This window comes from Pristis pectinata, chromosome 20 (assembly GCF_009764475.1).
Source record: "Pristis pectinata isolate sPriPec2 chromosome 20, sPriPec2.1.pri, whole genome shotgun sequence".
Taxonomy (NCBI): domain Eukaryota; kingdom Metazoa; phylum Chordata; class Chondrichthyes; order Rhinopristiformes; family Pristidae; genus Pristis; species Pristis pectinata.
Window position 1 is genome coordinate 22,712,068 of NC_067424.1, and position 23,733 is coordinate 22,735,800.

Here is a 23,733-nt window from a genome sequence, read left to right on the forward strand (position 1 = left end):
GTAAAATGAGCTCATAATGGGTTGTTTGGATTAGGGAAAAATACCAACACCTTTTGCCTCACTGCAAATGTCCTTGGCTGAGCATGTTTATTAAAACATGCCTTCATTGTCATCTGGCTGGTTTTCAAATTCTCTCTAGCTAGCTAGCAGACTCCCTCCAACCGAGTTTTAAATTTTTGGACATAGTCCAACAAACTCAAATGCACTTCCTCATTAACCCATTGTTCTCTTAACAATTCTAAAGGTCCCCTGACCTGATGTCCAAATACAAGTTCAAATGGACTAAATCCTAATGACTCCTGTACTGATCCTCTCACTCCACACAAAAGTAAATGAACACCTTCATCCCAATCCTTTGTGTTTTCAAAACAATAAGTCTTCAGCATATTTTTGAGAGTAGAATGAAATCTTTCCAGAGCTCCCTGAGATTCTGGGTGATATGCAGAAGATACGATCTGCTTTGCTCCCAGCTCATTGACTAGTTGCTGAAATAAATTCGACATAAGATTACTGCCCTGATCAGATTGGATTTCTTTCGGCAAACCAACCAAAGTAAAAAATTTTAAAAGAGCATTTGACACAGTCTTGGCTTTAATATTTCTCAGTGGTATTGCCTCTGGAAATCTAGAAGTTGCACACATGATGTTCAACAAATACTGATTCCCAGCTTTAGACTTTGGCAATGGGCCAACCCAGTCCACAATCACTTTTGAAAAGGGTTCACCAAAAGCAGGAATAGGTTTCAAAGGAGCCACGGGGGTCTTTGATCTGGTTTACCTACCAGTGACATGCATGACAAGTTCGACAAAACATCACCACATCTTTTCTCAAACCAGGCCAATAGAATTGTTTCAAAATCTTCCTTACAGTTTTATTCACACCAAAATGACCACCCAAAGGCATACTATGGGCCAGGTTTAAAATTTCATTCCTATAAATTTTAGGAACCACAACCTGATGAATAACTTCCCATTCCTCATTAGCAGGGACATAAGGAGGTCTCCATTTCCTCATTAACACTCCATTTTTGACATAATATCCAATTGGCACTTTCTCAATCTCATCACTTGAGGGTGTTTTTTCTCTCAATTCAGTAAGTTCAGGGTCTTTAGTCTGTTCCTCTATAAATTCTTTCCTGGACAGAGACAAATCTTTATACTCAGGCCCAATACAAGGATTTTGATCCTCCAGTGAAGACAGAAAAGTGTCAGACAAGTCATCATAATTTTCCTCCTGTTTAGGGCTGTCACAGGGAATAACATCAGGCTGTACAGGACTATCGGCCTTGGCTAATTCTTTAGCTCTAGCTTGAGTCACCGCACATGATGGGTAAACATCTGGATCATTCTCAGACTCATCAATCCTTGGTTTGGTCGTTAACCATACCACAGGGACAAATTCTCCATCTGCAAGGTCATTCCCCAATAACAAAGAAACATCTTCCACTGGTAAACTAGGTCATATCCCTATCTTGACAGGTCCTTCTACGAACTTTGACTTTAAAATCACCTTGTGCAAAGGGACAGACATGGTGTCACCTGTAACACCTTGCACTAGATTTACCTACCAGTGTCAGTTTCTTCACCAAAATTTGAAACACTGTCCAGCAAGAGAGATTGGCAAGCCCCAGTATCTCTAAGGATTTTCACTGGCACCTGGGGTGACCCATCATTCAGTGAAACAAAACCCTCTGATACATGAGAATGGAATTCCTTCCTCACCTCATCCAACTTTTCAGCCTTTACCTCTGGCAAGGACTGATCTTTACCAACATCCCCTAAACCTTTTTGATTTTCAGGTTTAACTATTTGAAAACAAGCATTTGGCACGGCCTCCTTCCTTTTCTTCAAAAGGGAACAATTAGCTATCACATGGCCAGGTTCCTTACAGTAATAACAAGTACGCTCACCAGGTTTCTCCAGCACTGGCTTCTTTTCATCCTTCCCTTTTTGATTACTTCCCAATTTAATCTCCAGTTTACCTGGATTGTCCTTATAACTCTATTGAAAGGTTTTAGTTTGTCCCCATTTGGATTTATGGGTTAAAGCATAATCATCTGCCAACCTAGCAGTTTCTTGTAAAGTTTCTACTTCCTTTTCATTTAGATATGTTGTTATTTCAACTGGGTCACATCTTTTAAAGTCTTCCGCTAAAATCAATCCTATCAATTTATCATAATCCCCAACTACATTTTTAGCCTTGCACCATCGTTCGAAACATATTCTCTTTCCATTGGCAAATTCCATGTACGTCTGATCTGCAGACTTCTTCAAGTCTCTAAATATTTGCCTGTAAGCTTCAGGTACTAATTCGTAAGCCTTCAACACAGCTTGTTTCACCTTTGTATAATCAGCTGCATCCTCAACAGACAAAGCAGAATAAGCTTTTTGAGCTTTACCTTTAATTACGCTCTGTAACATAAGAGCCCATCTTTCCTTTGGCCAGTCTGAACTCACAGCAACCTTTTCAAAACGTTGGAAATACTGATCAACCTGATCTTCCTCAAAAGGAGGGACTAATCGAACCTCCTTACTGGCTATGAAACCACCATCAGAATCAGAACTCCCTCGATTCATTGCGAACTCATGCCGCCTCTGTCTCTTCCTTTCCTCAGCCTCTATTTTCTTCATTTCTAACTCAGCCTCTACCTTCAGCCGAGTTGTGTTCCAGCTCTAGTTTCCTTTGTTCTGCCTCAGCCTCAAACTTTAGCCGAGATTGTTCTCATTCAGCCTCTATATTTGCCAGCTGCACCTGGGCCTCAGAAATTGCTGGTTCACTGCCAGGAAACCGTTTTAACACCTCCTCCTCAAACACCTTCTTCTCCACATAACGGCCAGCTATCAGTCTCTGAATATCTGCCTTTCTCATAGATCGCGTTACTGCCTCAAGATGTAGCTCTGCAGCAGTTTTCACCAAATCAGGCTTCCTCAACCCCTGCAATCCTCCGGGGGTGGGTTTTTTCAAAAACGTATCCATTGTTGCTGGTTTCCACACACACAAACCAATTTAAAAAAATTTTATCAGACCGACCACAATCAATCGTCCACTAAAACCCCAACTTGTTCAAACTCAGACCACCCTCATCAATCTTGGGAATGATCCCGGACAAATCTCGTCAATCTTTGGATTGGATCCCAGACGAACCCCCAATCTTGTTATGAACCAGCAACAAAAGAAACACTCCGAGTCATGTATAAGTGTTTAAAACTACTTTATTAATAACTACTTATGATAATAAGAAAATAAAAATAAAAATAAAAATGTTAGATTGTTAGAAGTAAAAATGTTAAATCTTAAACATTAACCCCAAAAACTAAACTTGTAGTGTGTGTATGGCAACTCCCCAAACTCCAAGTCCAGGAATGGTTCTTAAAGTTCAGTTCAGCAAGCCGTAAGGTGAAATGTGAGCAAAGGCTTCTTCAACAACCACTGTTGACTGAAGACAAAACGTAGGTGTAGAGAGAAAATAGAGAGTAATCACGAAATCCAAATGTTCCACTCTGGAACCCAAACAACACCTCAGTGTCTACTCAGCAGCGACCACTCCACCGCATCTTCCTCACCCCAAAAGGCTCTCGAATCGTGGCTGTCCACACAAATACCTGTTTCCTTCTACAGGTCAACAACAAAGTGAAATCCACCGCTTCATTCGGAAGTATCTGCCACCCTAAAAAGAATCCGAGATGTGGCCGTCCACACAAATACCTGTTTCCCTCCACAGGTTAACGACAAAGTGGACTCCACCGGATTTTTCCAAAAATCCATACGTGGATTGTAGTGACAGGCACAGTTACTGTTTTTAATCCATCGATAGAGACTAGCAGTCTGCTCTCCTCCTCCTCCTCCTCTGACTGACTCCGACTGACTGCTTCAAAAACATCATTACATCCTTTATCTTCTGTTGTCATAACCATGCCACACACACACACAGAGTGCTCTATCTTAAAGGGACATTCATCAATAGTAACCTATTTCGTAACAAATTTGCCACACACACACTTTGAGTTTAGCTTTGGGGATTGTGTTTGATGTGTAACGTTTTTACTTGTCTCATTATAGGTAGTTATTAATAAAATAGTTTTTAACACTTGTACATGATTCAGTGTGTTTCTGTTGTTGCTGGTACGTAATAAGGGTAACAAGGTTTCTGGGATGAAATGCATCTCCTTAACCAATGAGATTTAAGAACGAGAAATAAACTAAACAAGGTCGAATGAAAGATGAAGTAGACTAGGTAAATTCAAATCAGAAAGAAAGTTGGGGAAAGAAAGATTTGGTGTCAGTAAGAGAAAAGAACGATGCAGGAAAAATGGCATACCAAAATTAAAATGGCATTTCTAAAATTTCCTGAAATTATTTAGCAGCTGAAGAAATTGGATTCCACAGTTATAATTGTATACTTTCTGGGCAAAAGAATTGACTAAACATATATAATTATTTATAGTGTTTAAAATGTATTTGCACTATTAATTATTAGAATTAACTGGCAAATTTAAGAACAATTAATATTCAAATATAGCAACTTCCTGAAATCACAGGGAGCTTAAGTGTGAGATGTCACATTCACAAAGGAAATAGTGGAGAGGTGCAAATCAGCTAACAACACATGGTGATTTGCAATTTGGAGATCTCTTCCTTGTTATAAGTTGATGGCCAATTTGTGTCTTTATTTCTTCAGTTAACTCTGCCCCCATGTATTTATAAATCACACCCACGGCTTAATATGCAAGAGACTTATGATGTAGAGTTTCCATTTTGAGTGCAATCAGAAATTCAGGTGCAAATTAGAATAGATGGTCTGGTAGTTTCCAGACGTGAAGTTGCATTTCAATTTTCTGCCTAATCAGAAATGAAAAATTAAGCATTATAATCAGGTGGTCATTGATTTCTTTTTCATCGCTTTAGGGGTGGAAACTTAATACAAATTAATTACCACAGCTGAAAACAGGAAAAAAAAGAGAACCCTTTTAATACCTCTTTGACAAAAGATTACTTAATTTTCAGACCCTCCTTGAAGGACCAAAGTAACTACAATTAACAGAAACCAGCCCTGGTGATTAATTGGAATCAAGATAGTAGGATTACTCGATTTACATCTGCTGTTGCTTAGGGTTGAAATTCCCTCGCCTTTTATAAAAAAATGAACCAGTTCTGAGTGAGGACTTTGGGGTTGAAAGTCCAATATCATTATGGTTCAATGTAAGTGATAGTTGAATTAATTCAGTTAAATTGTTTCTATTTGTTATCAATTATTTGTCACGTATTAAACAAAAAAGGTTAAGAATAAAACAAAAAAAGGAACTCGTATAGTTCTGCATACATTGTATAAATTAACATTCTGCTATTGACTGAACTGGGTTTAAAATCATCAACTCTGGGGATTAACAAGGTGTGTTGATGAAGGTTTGGAGTTCAATTTAACGGTCCACAAGTTCCACGTGAAACGAAGCAGAGGTTACAAATGAATAATATAATGCATATGTAAACATGGCATTCATTAACAAGTTGGAAAGAAATAACTGAACAACGCTTTGAGTACAGGCTTGATGGCCCAAATGGCTTCTAGTGGTGTTGTAACACGTCCACGAACATCTGTGCAATGATCGACGGTTAAAAGGTTATTTCATTTAAAACGTCGCAGCCATCTAAGAGAAATGAATAACCTTCCCTTCAAAAATGCAGCACTTTAGCAAGAGGCAAAAACTTTGGGATAACAACCATGTTATCATTTTCGCTCCATTTTTTTTCAGAAAACTATAGCTACAGTAGGTTATTTTTTTAAACCTCAGACTATTTGCGGGACTTGGAATGTATATGACTAGATCTTGCAGGTGTATTATTTGACGGTCTGGGAATGTTTATTTGACTTTCGTTAAACTGGGGGATATAGATTTACAAGGGGAGACTATCCGCCTGGCCTCAATGTTGCCGCAAAAGCAGCAGGATGTTGTTCTGATCCAAGTGATCAATAGTTGAGGCAAATCTGAGCACTAGACGGCGCCTTAATCCGCCAAACGGAGCGCCATTCTTTCTGTTTCGTTTGAAAAGGATGAAGAATTTGGTAGTAAACGTTTATGAACTTATCAGCAATACCATCTCGTGCTATGCTGATGGGCTCAATTATACAAGAACCCTGCAATTGTATGAAACTGTTCTACGAAAAAAAAGCCCCAGGTTTCTGTTTAACATTGTTTTGACGAACATGTCTTTTTAAGAATCGAGTCAATATTAAATTAGTTACAAGTGGATTAATAAGATTCGGTGTCACTTTGAGGTTAACTATCTAAATGAGTTGTAGTAATTATCCAATAACATCAGGTGCTTGTAAATCGTGCCAAAATCGCCAGCACAGTATCAGTCAATTGAATTCCAATATTCAGGTGTCTGTTTAAAATATCCTTTGTCTGGGTTAATTTTAAGGTGAGTTTAACAGCATCCCTGTCCATCTCAGTCTTTCTATTTTTAAAAAGAACGTCTTTAGAGAATGCAAGTCAGACGAAATATGGGACTATTATTAGTTGAGGCAGTTGTGTGTGTGATTTCAAAAATGAAGAACTTCTCGAAGTTTCCTTTAAATGCGTTGTTTATTTGCAAAGTTCCACACGGGACTCTTCTATTACGGCCATATCTGAACTACCTAAAAGGAGGGCGAGCTCCCATTTGCCCCTCTGTGCTTTGGGTCTGTTCCTTTGGATGCACATATACACCAGAATTCACCCCCCTCTTTCTCTACCCCATCCCCATCAGTAGCGGAATAGATGTTGGTGGTTCGGTAATGATACTTCCCCAGAACAACCCTTCCTTCGTTCTCGGGTGAATTGAAGCCTCTGTTCTCCAGGCAGAGCAGTTGTGCTGAACCTGAAGTCTACGAAGTTGTGATCAGATCTGGAAGGGCTGCAGGGATCCCTGAACTAACTTGAGGACCTCTTAGTGTGTGACGATTTGCTCTTGTGTGAGCTTTTTTTTTAGTCTTTTAAACCATCAGCACGACCCAGGCTCGTTGATCCTTGTCTCCTTACACGAGCGCGCACACACTCGCCCTCTGGTTGGATCACATGAACTTCGATTTAAGTCTGGAGCTATTTGCAATTCCCTCAATTAATATTGAACCGTGGCTGTTAATATTGCTGTTGCATTCAGAAGTAGAAGACCTGTTGCTTCTTTTGGGATTGACCTTTATTTTAAATGAACTCTACGTACTCTGCCACATTTGTAATACTCCATTCTGTTGTTGAATGCCAGTAGCGGTTTAACATGCATTACAACGCATGCTTGGTTGGAAACAACTTTAGTGCTTTTTTTAAAGAGATTTATTGCAGGTAACATGTTACTATGGTGATCCATTTCAAAGCCAGCCCAGTACAACCAAATCCCAGGTTGTTCAGGTGTCAGTGAATGGAACTGGAATAATATTGACGGGCAGGCCGGTAGAAAACCGATACTGCACCTCTGATGCAAACTGTACGCCGCTGATGCCTGTAAAGATAACGCTTTAGTTTAAGTGTACGGGCAGCAAGGAGTGGTACAAGATTTACATATGTAATTCGAAACGGTAGTGGGACGACGTTGTTTTTGCAACATCACATATGTTGCTCCGTAAGAAAAAAAGGGAAACCTGTGTGCTTGTCATCAATGAAGACTTCTCGACAAACCGATGTAAATGAATGCTCTTTGGCTCCAGGCAGAATACAGTTGTAAGATTTCATTCCGAGTGGAGCATGGTTACTGCAGAACGCGATCGATTTCTTAAATCACGGTACTCTGTCCACGAGAAATCCAATTTCTTTTTGTAAAATGAGGATCTCTTCACCATGCTAAGCTGAAGAGATTCGATCACATTGGAGAAACTGCACTGTGTTATAGCGAGTGGAATTGCTTAACTGTGGGGGAAAAAAATCGGCTCCGACCGCCTGGCATCCCCGGTTTCTCGCTCTTTTTACAGTCACTCCGAGAGCTGGATGGGAACTGAAGACATTCATTACAAGACGTGTCGTGTTGCGTAGGGTATTTATACAGTTAGGCTCAGTTTCTCCGCCTGAACCACTGGTGTGGAGGAATGGAAAGGCGTTAGACGGCCCTTGGAGATCTGCTTCTCATCAATGGATACTTTCCAGCCTAGTTAGACCGTGGGTCGTTCCAGCATCGTGGGCGATCCAACTGCTTCTTGCTCCAAGCAACAGCAGCTTGTAGATTTTCAGAGGCGAACACTGGTGTGTGAATGCGAGAGAGGAAAGCTAAACCCGGTGACGGCACGACAAGCGAATTGGAGACGTTCTTAAAATCACCGTGCTTCGCAATCTCAGGCTCAATATCCCGTCTCAAGGTAGGGGCACCTCAACCTATGCAATGTCTTTCTCCTAATTTTAAAATACAATTCCGCGCTTTGAGTTCCCTGACTGTAGCAGGCTGCAGTTTTCTGAGCGATCGGTGGGAGCCGAGTATTCAACACTGAACACAAACTATTAAAGCGGGGAGGTTAAAAATAGCTTGGATGATGATATTTAACAAAAATAAAAGTTCCAAACGCAGCAGAACTTGCTTTCCAAGAGAACCCCACGTATTCTACCCCCTTCATGACAGAAATGACCGGCGCCTTTCGCCTACCAAGGAAGGGGTTTGCTGGTCTGGTCACTACAGGTTAGTCACCGTGGGGAAATGCAGAGGATGTCTGATTTTTTTTAAAGCAGTTTACATTGTAATTAGTAGGGATCTGCAGTGTACGGAACCTGTCGGGATTACATTTCCAGCAGGGGTGAAATAGGCTGTTAACCTCTTGTTTAATTAATAACACAGCAGCGCCACTACCTAGCCATTACAGCAGCTCAGAAATGAAAGGGCTCCCTAAATTATGCCAGGCGGTCTTCAAACCAAAAAGAGGTGCATGGGTTGGCCAGAATGTTGAGTATGGACAGCGCTGATCTGTCCATGGTGCTGAAATGACGGGTGCAAGGACTAAATCCTTTGCTGGAGTGCACGGAGGAAACGTGGCCAGAACTTTAGACGACATTTGGATCGAGCCGTCGGTTCTGAAAGACAGAGACTCATTCGCAGTCCCGAGTTTTAGTAAGACTTGCAGAAAGGATTTTAAGAACTGTTCTGGTTTCATCGGATTAATACACGCTTCAGGCTACTGCACTCCTGAGGTAGGTCAGGATTTTAAGAAGCAAGGAGTTCAAACGACTCACAGGATAAAAAAACACTGGTTAGTTTTTGAACTGATGGAAATCTGTAATACAAAGTGCTATAAAGAAGTTGACGTGCTCTATATATAACTGAGCAGATTCCTAGAGTTACATTCGGGTTTGCTTTTGTCTTTAGTCTGGTATAGACAGGACGAACAATTAAACGATTCGGTAAAACAGAATAAAATGGGCTTTGCAGTGGAATGTGAAAAGATCCGCATATTTGTGTTACGAACCTAACGCTTTATAAACAGACTGCATGATTTTAGCAGCTTTGTCTTATTTCAAGTAGTAACAGTTATGACTTTTATTTTCCAAAGCATTGACACCGCTTTATCTTGCGTTCTAGTATATATCTACTCGATCTCTCTGCATCATGACTTAAGCCTTGAATATCTTAAACACGTCCTAACAAGCAGACTTAAAATACCTCTTGCCACTGGATAGGAATTCAGTGATGTGTTACTTTCATAAAGAAGGTGACCACCACTATCTTAGATTGCGGAAGATCAGGTTTATAACGCAATGCCGAATGATCCCCTTTCCTCAGGCTACCCTCCATCTCTCACACAAAGCGCACTATACTGGATATCACGGACGAAACAGGAGTTAGTCTGCACATTTTAATAGAGACACTTCTTCTAATTATTCCCTCAGATATGCCCTTCCTCAGAGTGGAGGTTGTATATCTACAAAAAATAGGTTTTATTGTGTTTTGATTTAACAATGGTTGGAATTTATTAGCTGCAGCGAACAGCAATTTGCAATCCAGGTTAGAATAATGTATTTATGAACGTTCTTTCAGATAGATTTATTATAGAAGACTTTATTGCTTCAGCCGAGTGCTGATTAACCTTTTGATTTCTGGCGTACGGTATGTTAGATCCCATTGAAGGATTAAACAGGAAAAACCTTCTAAGACACGATGTTTATCTTTGGTAGTTATTAGCAAAGTATTTCTAGATTATCAATTCTTAGATTATCATGAAGATAATGACATTACGTTCTTGAAACACAATTATTTGCTTATAGAGTTGATGTTACGTATCTGCAAGCATCTTATTATAAGAATATGCATAATACGAGTCATTCATTTAAAAGCAAAATGGAGGTTGACAGTAATGGACATCTTTATGCCTCCCACTTCGTAGGCAATGTAGCACAGATACAAACACATCTGTTGCATTTTAAGACTGGCTTTATGCAGTATGCTTTTGCGGGTAGCGCCGCGTCATAAACAATCCTCTGGAGGAAACTCTTCTGGTTTACTAGAACCATGTTATCTCCGGGATAGCAAGATATAAAACAAAATATAGACTGGAAAAAGACTCACAGGCCAAGCAGTACCTGTAGAGAGGAAGACGGGTTTATTTTTCGGTTAGTGACCTGTCATCAGAACAAGGTCCAATAACTTATTCAATGTGCAACCCTGCAGTGGCAATCAGGCCACCAAGAACACAAGTGTTCACCAAACAAGGTGCTGATTGCACCGGAGATGTACAAAAAAAAATACATTTGGCCAGTTACCTCTGTGATTTGTGAGTAGCTTTTGAACATTGCCTTAGCTAAATTCAAGTTTTGAAGCCAGTCTGCAATCAAGTTGAGAAGCCAATATTTGTACACGTTCTTTTGGATTCGGAACAGAATGGCAGAAGCAAGTGGTAGTTTCTAGTTTTTGGTGCTAATAACAACTCAAATACAGATTGCAATGTTTTCAAAAAATTTTCATCTCCCTTTTGAGTTTCCATGCCAAATATTGTTTTGAGTATCGTTGAATGCAAAGTCTACTGTAAACCAATATTATTACCAGCGTTTTAGAATGCACCTTTTAAATTGGTTTAGTTATTTTTTGATGTATTCAAAGGGGCAATTGGATGAATACCACTAAAGCCGGGTAATGTTATTGAGCATTTTAAATCTGAGTGCCTAGTTATCACCAATGAACTGTTGAATTATAGATTTACTCAATGTGGCTAAATAAAAACAATCTGGGGTAAAATTGATGCACACAAATCAATTACTTAGTAAATTGTAAAGCACATCACATGTTAAAATCTTTTAACAGGTACCTTGTACACAAGAAAAGTACCTTAACTTAAGAACTTCCTTGAAAGCCCTAAATCAGAAATAATTGGTGGAAATTCCTGAAGTTGATTAATTCATCCCTGGGTGTGTGGTCAGTTTTGTTGGTGAAGGGGCAACTTCTGGTATGTTTTGTTTCAAATGAATAGAATCTGAATTTGTACTGGATATAACTTGTATTTTAAATTTGATAACGCTTTTGCATAATGATTTCAAGTGAATTCCAGTAAATGAATACAACCAAGTGGAAATTCCAGGTTGTGCTCTATTTCTAAAAATTACAAGAAAATGATTAAAAAGAAATTTAGGAGAGGTGAGGCAAAAGCTGAAGTACAGCTTGAAAGGCATTTTTATCATAGTACTTTCAGGGCTCTTGTATGAGTAAAATATTGAGATTTTTAATTGGAGAATATTAGAGGACATTTTTGTGTACACGATTATAAAATTTCAAGTATATGGAACTCTTTCCAAGTTGTAGTTTTTGGATTAAATTATAATGCCAATATAATTTTCCCCTTGCATTTAATAATGTTGACCATCAGTCCATTTTCATCCACAGGAAGGAGAGTAACATGGATCCAGATATGGTTACAGTGTAGATAAAGGAATGTTATTGACATGTAGATCAGCCTTAATTTTGCCGAATGGGGGATCAGAATTAAAGGCTTTATATTTTTTCCTATGTTGCATGTTGGGCTGATCTTGATTATATTCAGTTACAGCATTAGATAAGTCCATGGTAAGACGTGCCATTTTCAGCATTTGAAATAAGTCTGACCAACTCCCTAACTTCTAAGAACTCTATTTTCTGTTGGAAGTTGTCTTCATTACTCAATGAAAATTGCAGAGTGGAATCTGGATGGTCTGATTCAACTTCTACCTGTGGCTCACTGATAATTTGCAGTTGTAATGGGCACTGCTGATAGACAGGCCTATTGAACTCCTGATTAAGTTCACCATGCAGGGCTCCTGATGAGCTTTGCAGCATTTATGGATTTGGGTCCATGGGAAGACCATGTGACTGGCCTCCTCATGCACTGATAAATTGTAATGCTTGGTCCTCACAGGTAATTTGGGGAACACTTAGTAATTTGTTGGCTGTTTCATTTCTTGGGGTGGGGGGGGGGTGGAGAAAGACCTCATAGCCACCCCCACCCCAACTAATAACTTGAGAAATGTCCCTCAGATTTTCCATCTCGTATCCAGATGGAAAATTTATAAAAATCCTGCAGCCAACTTGAGCCTCTTTTAAAATGCATAAATATCTTTCCCACTGAAACCCAAGTTCAGCACTATATTTTTTCCCAGACTGAGCCAAGGACCAAAGTCTCACTTTGTCAAAGGCCTCTTGAGCTCAATGATCTGGATGTATTAGAAGATCCAGGTGGACCCTGAGTCACTTAAAGGGCGATGGGGCAGTGGGTGTTCACTGAAGCCAAGGCTGGGAAATTAACTTCCCAACAGCATTGCAAGAGACTGTTGAGGGCCCTGATTGGTTTGTGTGGCTCTCAATCAAGAGGTCGGCTCTTCAACAGTCAACAAGGATCTTCACTAATTTGGCCATCTTCCGACAAAAAATAAAGGTAAATAGGTGAGAGAGTCGGGTCTGAGATAAAGCCTTGCACTTTTGATTTTTGCTTCATTTGCAAAACAAAACTTGATCTGTGAATACCAGTTGGACTTAAATGTTATAATCATACAAAACTGGTATGCTGTATATATCGAAATATATGCACTTTGAGGTGATCTCATTACCTTTTTAAAACCTGTTTTATTCTGAGAGAAAGAAAATAGTTTTTCTATTATTATAAATAATGGCATTAACACAAAACAATCAGCAGGAGGGGTGATTAACAAAGAGATGAGTTAAATTGTACCAGTTTAACTATTATAGACTAAGGAGTCCCAATGACTGTTTGTTCATTTTGGGGAAAGTGGAGATACTCGTTTACACTCTTTCATCTTATTGCCAAAACATGACTTATAGGCAATATGGACTTTTACATCATATATAAAAAATAAATTCCTTGGGTAGTGCATTTTCCCAGGTGCTATTGGGGGAGTGGGGTAAAATTAGGGAATATGTTACACCAGATCTATAGTCATGTTAACCTTGAATTTCCAGCTCTTCCAGGCATACAATTGACAGAATCAGACTAACTGTTGAAATAACATTGGGGTAGAGTAGGATGGTGATGGGGAAGGGGGTCATATTCCCATGCCACCTGGCTCAGATTACTACTTGTATATGTATTTTAATAGGAACAGTCTCTTCCTGCCTTCGTAATCAAGATACAAGAACTTCCCAGAAGATGTTTCTGTACCAGTCTTATCCAGGAACACTGCTGGCTGATTCAAGTGCTTTGAGTTTTAGACAGATTGGTGTACTGATTAGTTTGACTTTTCAGTAACCATTCGATACAGATATGGAAGAATGCAGGATAAGGGGACCATAATCTCCAGAATTTTTGATAAGTATTTTGCAATTGATTGAAGGGACATGAAAGGTAACAAAATATGAAGCCAAAAATGAGTCTTTTAACACAGTGAATCTGCTACAACCTATTCAAAGCTTTGCTAACTACAATCAATGGAATTTAAAAATCTATTTTGTGGTCATTAATAACTCCTTGGCTTACTTCATCTTTCCTATTGCATTTTAACTTTGTAAGCTTTTAAATATTTTTTTTAAAAAAGCCCCATCAATGACCCTAGATAAGTTAATTTCTCAAGACAAAATTTGCTCCATGTCATTCATTTGGCATTTAAGAGCATAGTTGTGGGTTTTAATGTTGTTTGTGAAAGTCACATAAAGAACGAGAACTTCACTTGTTAAGTTCGCAGAAAAATGTTGTTGGATTTCTTTAACAGTGTTGGTCTCAGTTCAGTGTTCCCTACAGGCAAGTTACAGGTTCTCACTGTTCTCAGCATGTACCCAGCAGGTGTGATCTAGGCATCCAGTTATTAAAAGGATGCAGAGCAATAAAAGCAACACTTCCAGCCTTGGGGTGGTGTTGCTGCCTAATGAATGGACACTAATGATGGGATGGGAGTTGGGAGAGTGTTCCCATCGGGTCAGAAGGATCTGGATAGGATAATGAAGAGCAGTACTTCAGCAGGCTTGTCCTTTGTTCAAGGGGGCCACAGAAATCTTCCAGGGTTACAGCAAGAGATCGTCAGGGAAGTCTGAGTATTTTCTGAACTGGGGAAGCCTGCATGCAGTCTGATGTCTGTGCCCTTGTCCAACCAGCTGTAGGCTGAGGGTAAAGTAGATGGGTTTTGTCTCTTTTTGTATGGAGGTCAGATGACCTCTGTAATGAGGCAGTGAGGAGCAAAGCTTGAGATGCAACAAAAGTAAATGGCAGCTGCCTGGATTATTACTGAGGCTAGAAAACTGGGAATGACTGTCCCTGACCTTCATTGGTGAAATGGTCAAGACACAATTAAGACGTATTTGAAACTGTAAGAGATCACAGATCTCAGTGAGAACAAAGTATACTGTTTGAATATCGGTCCTTTAAATAAGTTGCATTTACAAAATGTTGTAAAACTGATTGTTTTGTGAATAAATGAAAATTATTCTTTTTCATACAGGTGAAGTTAGAAATCCCACTGCAATACTCTTGACAATTTTATGCCTGGAGAACAAGGAGATGAATTTCCTGATGAACACAGATACCTAGAACTGTGTGCAACATTTGTGTTAAGCTAATTTTCAATAACTGCACCATTTTTGGGGAGATTTGTTTTTTTAAAAAAAATTACTCGAGTCGAGTAAAACTCTTTCCTGACCCATAAGACAATTGAATAAACTCCTAGATTAACTATTTAACTTTATAGTTATCTTAAATCCAATACCCTGAAGTCTGAAGTAAATTCGATTTTGTGCTAATAATTGCTTCCTCAAAGTGAATGCTTCACTTATCCAGAGATTAAAACACCCTGAGGGGATATGTTTGTCTTTGGTCACCAGCACTAAGTGGGTTTGAAAGTATCCATCACCGGTTGTACTTCCCAACATTTAGTGCCATTGAAGATGATATATTTGCACCAGCTCTTGACTGAGGGGAGATTTCTCCTTATTATTAACCAAGGTGCTATTTATTGAGGATCAAATAATTAAAAGGACAGTTAGCTCATGTAAATATTCCCAGTATTCTAATGCCTGCCCTGTGAGTTTAACCAGTAAAGATAAAATATTGTATGAATAAAAGGAGAAATATTTAGGTGCCCTCTTCTAATTATCAGACTTCATTGTTAATTAAGTTAATGGAAAAGGTAGCAACTTCTGGAGCAAGCTTACCTTTGACCTGAGGACATTTTAAGTGTTTCACTTCCCCTGAGTAATTTGAATTGCAGTGACTTTTGTAACAGAAATATGGCAGCCCATTTATACACAAGATGGCTGTCAATTAAAAATGAGACAAAGGCATTACAATTAGTTTTTGATGGTGTTTATTGAAGATCGGTCAGAACATTGGAAATTTTTTTCCCCTTTTTATCAAAAATATCTTGGGATCCGAGTCATCCACCTCAGATGGGGCAACGTGTCAGTCGGGAGGGTAGTTTGGTTTTATAACTCACCTCTGAAAGACAGCTTGCAGGAAGCCTGAAGTAACATTACTGTCATATAATTCATAATGAAAGCACATGCACAACAGTATCACTAATAAGATTGCATTAATGTTTATTCCCAAAGTGAGCTAAAAAAATATAGAAGTGAAAGATAGCTTGGAGGGTTATTGTTAACAATTGTCAGATGAATCCTCATAGTAAGTATTTTAGTGACTATATAAAAGTTGATCACTTGTCAAAAACTGCTTAAAATGCAAATGTATAAAACCAATTAAAACTGGCCAATAACACCACAACACCTGATTCAGCCATTTGGGTAAGGCCCCGATGTGAAAATAGTAGTTTTGTGGAGTTTGTACTTTAGTTGAAAGACGAAATGTTCTCTCATTTATGCTGGAGAAAATCTCAATCAGAGGTCCATGTTAAAGACAAAACTTTGGATTTCCGAGTGGAGGGGATGAGAGTCTGGATGTGCTACCCTTAAAAGATGTGAAATTTCCCTTGTGGATTTCCAACATATCAGTCAACCCATGAGTTGCATTATAAATTACATTTGCATATCTGATCTCCCAGATATCATTTCAAAGATACTATACCTTCTCCTATCAACAATGTTCTTGCACCCAGTTATAGTCCTTGCCCTGTTTTTCTAAAAGAAAAACACTCTCTAATCCCAAGAATTCACAGGACAGTGTATCACGGTCTAATTACTACGGTGGATCTGCTCTTGATTTTCATGCCAATGACTCTTCTTGCACTGAGGAGGAAGTCACCTGATGGTTCTGGGTGGTTTAGGATATGGGAACAATCCTAATTTCTCACTGCTTCCTTCATTCTACAAACATGATCATAAAACGTAGTGAAGGATCCCTTCTTAAAATTTGTCCCTGCAGTTCCTCAGACCAAGGGCCCAGCATACAGCTAAATAACAAAGTAAAAATTCAATGTAAGCTTTCAGGAACTTTTTTGAATTGTATAGATAAACCATCTCTCAAGGTGAGCAATTTCATCTTGGGAATCCATATGCATTGGTGTCAGGCCCTTCCACTCATGCTGATAGACCTCTGAAGCTAGTGTTGTGAACTTTTGACGTCCTCCTTTCCTCATACTATTTCTGTCTCTTTTCCTACGAATTCCCAGCACCTTGGTCAACATGGATGAGTTGGACTGAAGGGCCTGTTTCTGTTTGGTATGACTCTGTGACTCCTAAATTTGATAAGGTCCTCCTCAACTAAATTATTTAGGATGGTACTTAGAGCCTGTTGGTGGTCTTTTGTGCCCCACAGATTTCATGCTATCGCGTTACCTTTTCCACTCCTTCATTTCAAGGATTTATTCGGTCTGTTAGCACAGTGGTTAAATTACTGGGCTATTGATTCAGAATTCTGGTACACTGATCCAGGGATTTGAATTTAAATCCGACTGACCACGGCTGGGGAATTTAAATTCAAGTAATTAAATAAATCTGGAATTAAATCTAGTCTTGGGAATGTTAGCCATGAATCCACCAGATTTTTGTAAAAATCCAATTGGTTCATTAATGTCCTTCAGTGAAGGAAATCTGCCATCCTTGCCTGCTCTGGCCTATATGTGACTGCAGTCTTATCAATGCAGTTGATGCTGAACTGCTTCCATCTATTCTTTCCCTTTCTGTTCACGTTCTGCTTCTGGCCCATTTGGTCTCTTGCCATCCGTGTCCTGTATTTACTGGAATTTCGCTGCTCGGTGCACAAAATGAGAGGCTGCTTTTCTCTGCTACTCAGCCCACTGAGTTCCTCCAGCTGATTGCTTGTTGAGCCTGCTTTTCTCTTTGTGAATTCCCAACAATTAGACTGGGAACACCATCCCTGTAAACAGTGAGTAGAGCTCCTTCCCGTGGTATGGAGAAAAGGCAGATTTGGCCAGTTGTTCCATGGGTGTTCTGAAATGCAGGAATGGATCTGTCTTGCACATTATCATCCAGACTCAAGAGGAGCATAAGTATGGCTCTGAGCTGTACTAATTTGTCACTACAAAATGACTGGCTTTAAAAACTAGAGTGTTGACATGAAATGCTAATAATTGGCATGTATGATTATGTATTCTGATTTCCTACATTAATTAGAGACACATTAGCTTGACTGAGTATATTATTGCATAGCAGCTCCCCTATAAACTATAAAATCAACATTATGCCTCAGAAATCCAAATTGCTTTAGCGGAGTCTTGAACCCTTAGCCTACTTGTAGAGAACTACACCTAATACTTTGAGGAAACATGGCTTTAAATTACCTTTCAATAATTCACACCAATTTTTTTTTAAAAAGGGGAAGGTGTAATTATGCATATATACTGTTATTTTCAGGAATAGATACGGGTTCACATGTTGTATGAAGAGTGATGGTGAGGTGATGAGTAGTAACCTCCATTTAAAAAATAAATTGGACAGCAACTTGAAGTGTCTACACTTTGGCAGTTAAACATAGAAATCAGGAGATTGCTCTCTGAGTCACCCTGCTCCTCCAGACACTTTGTTTCTACTGATACCTCGCCAAGTAACTTGGCATTGAATTACTTGGAACAGCATGGAGTTAAGCTACTTATGCATTGATATCTACAGAATATATGGGGTGGGGGGTGGTGGAATAGTAACTTCCCAGCCAAGTGCAAGTGAATAAATCTTAATTACTGCCAAACAACCTCTCTGGCACTGAAAATGAATGTGTGGAATCCCACTCTTTAGGATTTTAATTATTGTTGTGGATATGTAAACATGAATATACATTGTACTAATTTATTCTGAGCTGTGTTTTCTGGTTTAGACTGTTGTTAACATTCATCCTTGGTCATATGCATTAAGTGAAAATGTAGTAGCAGCTGTGCGTTGTAATTCACTTATCAAGGTTGATTTCACTGAAGTCAATGGAAAGAAATTTCAAACGAGGAGTATAACACACAACCATCATACTATTATATGTTTAGTGCAAGTGACCAAGGGTGAATTTCTACCACTACACATCACGCTAATTCTGTGAACTGTTTATTTGAGAAGATGCATGGTTGCTTGCTTTGTGCACACAAATCCAATGGAGAACTTGCCATCCTGTTTTGCAATGGAATAAAAGTGCTCATCCACAAAAGAACAGCATTGTTCCAATTTTGTTGTACTCTTTCTCCAAACAAGGTGGGACTCAGCATTAATGTAGAAATGTTGGCTACATTTTCTCTATACTGTGCAATTAAAGCCAGTATATTGATTAAATAAGTTGATTTGGAGTTTCCTCACGAGAGTGTTAACCTTGATTCTGTGACGGCAGCTTGCCTCTGAGTTCTAAGGCTATGGGTTTAAGTCCATACCAGAGCCCTGAGCAGAAAATGTAGATGAATACCCCAGAGCAGTCCTGAGGGTATTTTACATTAAGTGTTGCCAACATATCTTCCCCTCCAGGACGGAATGGGATACCAAGACATTCTTTAACGAATCTAGGATAACCTGCTATCTATTTCTTTCTTTAGGTCTCTCTCTCTCAATATGTTATCCATTATTTTGCAATACAGATTGGAGAACATCCAGACAAGATAACTGTATCCTCATCAGCTTTTTTTCTTCATAGTTAAGGTTCATCAAGAAAATAAGTGAGAACTGCTCAAGAGTATGCTTCAGATTTCTGTGGCTCATTCTGAAGCCAGATGTACTTCATAGATTTCAAACTGGCCCCAGACCTTTTCCTTTTTATTATATCTTGATCTGCTTGGGATGTCAATTGGAGAGCAAGTGAGCGTAACAAGATTTACCAAAAGTTTACAAAATAAAATCATACCTGTAAGGGTCAACTAATTGGAAATGTAATGAAAGATCAAATCACAAACTTGTCCACCTTGCTTGTAAGGTTTCTTGGCACATTCAGCCTTCTCCTTTGAACCCAGACTGTTGAAAGTGGTGGTGTTAATATTGTCTATGACCTGAAGTTCAATAGAAACCAAGCTGTTTTACTTGAGTTTCAAAGCAATCTGATCTATAATTGATAAAAGAATCCATTGACATCAATCAAATTCAGCTGGAAACATTCTACAGTGTTTTAAATTGTTAGGAAAATGCACTAATTTAAAAACTATTTATAAGAGGCATTGGGGAACAGATATTTTGTGCAGGACTTTTTTTTTTCCAAATATCGTGAATGAGTACGACAACTACTTCCCAGCACTCCAGCTGAAGCACCAAGATTTTTAAACAGAATCTTGGTTAAACTCTTAAGGACTGCATTTGATTAGGAAGTCTTGCTCATGTAGAGCAGAGATCAGAGAATTGGGTCCGGGAGCACTGTACCCAATTAACAGCGCTCCCAATATTCTAATCAATAATTCCAAAGGAAAAAAGTAACACAAAATGGGAATGCATCTACTTTTACATTCTTAGTGAGTATAGTCTCAAAAAATTGAAACATTTTCTCAGTTCTTAGTTAATTATGACAAGTGGTTTTAAAGCGTTAATTAGCAGCAAAACATATTGAAAAGACATGCACAGATGCTTTCTATTATAACTAATTCTACAACTATTCAGAATACATTTTCATTCCTATAATTCAGTTATTTTAACTTAAAAAAAGTCTCCAAGGTAAAATTGTAATCTCCAGTTTTTCCTCTCATTATTGTGTTATGTTTACTCTTAATTAACTCCTGCTTACCCTTCTGGTCACAACAATCAAACACTAACTTTCTTTTTGTCTCTTTGCATCTATAATTTTGGGGGGAAAAAAAACCAAGAGTAGCATCTTATCACATTTCTTGTTTTATTCTACTTTTCCCAACTTGGTGCTGTGCTATGTCATGGGCTTTGGGGCATCATCTAAATCTCTGAAATTAAGAGCCTTTCAGTTCAGTTTCATTTTGCACTCTGACTCTCAGTCATAGACTAATGTTCATCATCTACAACTTGGTCCTTCATTGTAACTTTTATTTAAAGGTCTTAACAAGAAAAGAATATGAACTTAAATAAGTAAGAAAAGACTATAGGACCATGAAATAAGCCATGGTTCAGGAACATTTACAATGATTATGGTTAATGGAATGAAAGAAATAGATATAATTCTTCAATAACTTGAACTGAAGGAAAAGGTTATTGGATTATTATTGGTCACAAACAATTTTACTTTTGAATGTTAAATCATTCCTGCATTGGTGTGGTGTTTCTTTTTCAGATTTTTTTTTAATGAGGTTTTGATTCTAACTGCTTGTCTGAACCTTTGCTTTGAATGCATTATGCATTGAATAGGGATTTGATTGGGATTCCAAAATCCTTGTCACTTAAAATGAACCCTGAATTTAAAGTATTAATCATGAACTTTTAGCAATTATGCTAAGCGAAGAACCACTACATAAACTAGATGTTTTAAATTCTGAATCCATAATTTCACTTTGGCAGTAATTTCATGCCTTTTCCCGAAGTGTAGGATCACAAGCCAGGCGTTGTGATCCTACACTAGATTCAGTATCGGGGTTTTGAACCAGTATTTCATTTGTGAACTCAGACTTAATCTTCTAATGTGCTTAGTTGTGCTTGTAAAATAGATGTCATCCTGTTTGGCAATAAAGATAAAATCATCAGTTTTTTATTCCACAATGCATTCAATTTACAAACAGATGTTCAAAATTAATAATACAAAAGACTAGTGTAGACAAATGGTTGTGCTGTGTCCAATTTAGTTTTGAGGTATCAGAGTATAAAGTAACTGATCTCCTTGGAGAATGAGAACATTATCTGCAGAATACTTAGAGCTGTGTTGTGAGCAAGCTGATAAAAGCAAGGAACAAGGTTGGTATCTGGCCATGGAAGGGTGTAAGATGGATGAATCTAAATGTTAACTTGTGGCTTTAATTCTCTGTTGTGTGTAGTTACTCTTTCCTGTCAAAATGTTACTTGTTAGCAGAACTCCGATTGGATTGCATTTCAAGATATACCATATAATATTCATTGCATGACTTTTCATTAGATATTAAATTGTTCTTGTGTAGTTCTGGTGGAGTGGTGTTAGGAGCAGTGATGGCTGCAAGGTAAGGGAGTAATTAAACCCAAATTATTTCCCTCTCTGTTCTCCTGAGCAGGCAAGAAGGACATGTGTCCAAAGTTGCCAGGGATCTTTTTAAATGCACAACATGGCCTGTTGACTGCAACTAGATCAACTGCCACTTTTAATTAAGGTCTTAGCCTCTAGTCCCTGCTGCTGCGTTAGCTCAGTCTGAATAGAAAAGGCTGTGAAGTGCAAATATTTTGTTTTGTTGGGATGAAACGAGCAAGAGTAAAGAGAAGAAGCATCTAGGTGTCCCCTTCCATCAACTGGGTTGCCATCCCCCTTCCAGTTAGCAAGACAACTAGTTTTCTGTTGGTCGACTCTGCGGTACTTCCTCTTTCCACCAGGAGAGAAATAAGCCAGCAGCATGTCAATGAATTCTTGTTTTTAATATAGTTGGGGCCACATTCCTGTGACACAGCCTGAGTTCCCGATTTTTGTTCACCTGCCTGTAATCCTAGAGTTAAGGCAAGAACCATTATGCTTCAAAGCAGAGCTTGGCTATCCAGCAAGGTATTGGCTGTTGTCTCATTTTTTATTTTGGTCTTAATTTTTCTTTGTATGATGGGAGAATGTGAAATAGTTTGTTTATCCTTCTGCTATAAGTAAAATCTCTTGAGAAATGGGTTACATTCAGTGGGTTATTTTGCCTTTCAAAAAATAATAACTGTTAAGTCTAGAAGCCATGGGTAGCACTATGAATTTAGTATTTGCATCTCTTCCCTGCAGCTAGATGGAAGTTTATTGCATTCATCATCATTCAATATAATGTTACAATTTTAGCTCACTGCAGCCAGTATTTAAAGGAGAGAAAAAGATATCTGTGCCCACTTTCTCTTACCACGAGGTTCAATCATTCCTGGAGGTGATCCGTCTTTCAGTGGCAATACTCTGAATGAAGTCAGCTCCAGTATGGTCCAGTCTTGTATGCCATGGCCCCCAGGTGTAGTCTATTGTTAAATTTGTCAAATAATTTGAATCTTTGTGAACATCTCATACTTGCCTTACTACCTACCAACATTCCTCTCTGCCTGAAGTCCACACCACCAAGTTGAAGAACAACTGCTTCCCTTCAATCATTCAGTTCTTGAACCAACTGTCACAACCCTAATTACAACAGTTTAGCAATACATTTTGCGCTAAAATAGACTGTTTATTTTTGTTTTTAATTGTGTTGTTTATTGTAAAAATTGTGAATAATTTGTTTTCCGTGTGAATGCTGCTAATGGGTTGCTATGTACCTTGGATGCTGCTGCAAGCAAGTTTTTCATTGCAGCTGTGCATGCATGTACTTGTGCATATGACAATAAACTCGAATTTAACTTTCAGAAGGAATAGAATTGGCACAAGTTTAGTGATTTCTCAGTGAATTACTGGGGAATTGCTGAATTCCCTGAGTCCAAAGTCGGAGCATAAATCAGTAGTGAGCATAACTTGGGTTTGGAACTTGCACAACCGCACTGGCAGGTGAGTCCTGAACTGCCTGAGATACGGAGGAAAATGCTGGCAGTTCTTCAGAGCTGCAGTCATTTATCAGTAATGTTAGCTTTTCCCTGTGCAGGTGAAGATTTTCATCTTGACAAATGGTGAGGAACTGCTTAGAATAGTCCCATGATCTTGTTTCACTCTCCTGTCTTGAAGGTTGTAGCATACATTTGGATGTTGATAGCCCTCTGGCATCTGCCATGGCGATGTGCCAACTTGTGTCCTTTCATCACTTTTTGTCTTCTGCCTGCATATTCCAGCTCCCTGAATTATCCTTGCTTTTGACATCTTGTTCTCCTTTAACATTTCTTTTCAATGACCCCTTTTTTTAAGGTTCAAGAGTTTTTTTTTGCAGCCTCTCC

The 23,733-nt window shown here is 38.7% G+C and overlaps 1 protein-coding gene across 8 annotated transcripts in view; it reads left to right on the forward strand.

The window, feature by feature from the left end:
- Window positions 1-7,253: 7,253 nt before the first annotated feature.
- The window catches only part of LOC127580822 (metabotropic glutamate receptor 4-like), a 903,581-nt gene continuing 887,101 nt past the window's right edge, over window positions 7,254-23,733 (forward strand). For 6 of the 8 annotated variants that reach the window (XM_052034740.1, XM_052034741.1, XM_052034737.1 and 3 more), the window contains exon 1: window positions 8,830-9,143. Coding sequence is in view for 1 of the 8 variants with exons in the window: in XM_052034744.1 (XP_051890704.1) it covers window positions 8,219-8,323 (105 nt within the window). In the remaining 7 variants the exon portion in view is untranslated. Of the gene's footprint in view, window positions 8,324-8,829; window positions 9,144-23,733 lie in introns of those variants that run through there. The other 2 variants (XM_052034744.1, XM_052034738.1) reach the window with 2 other exon arrangements.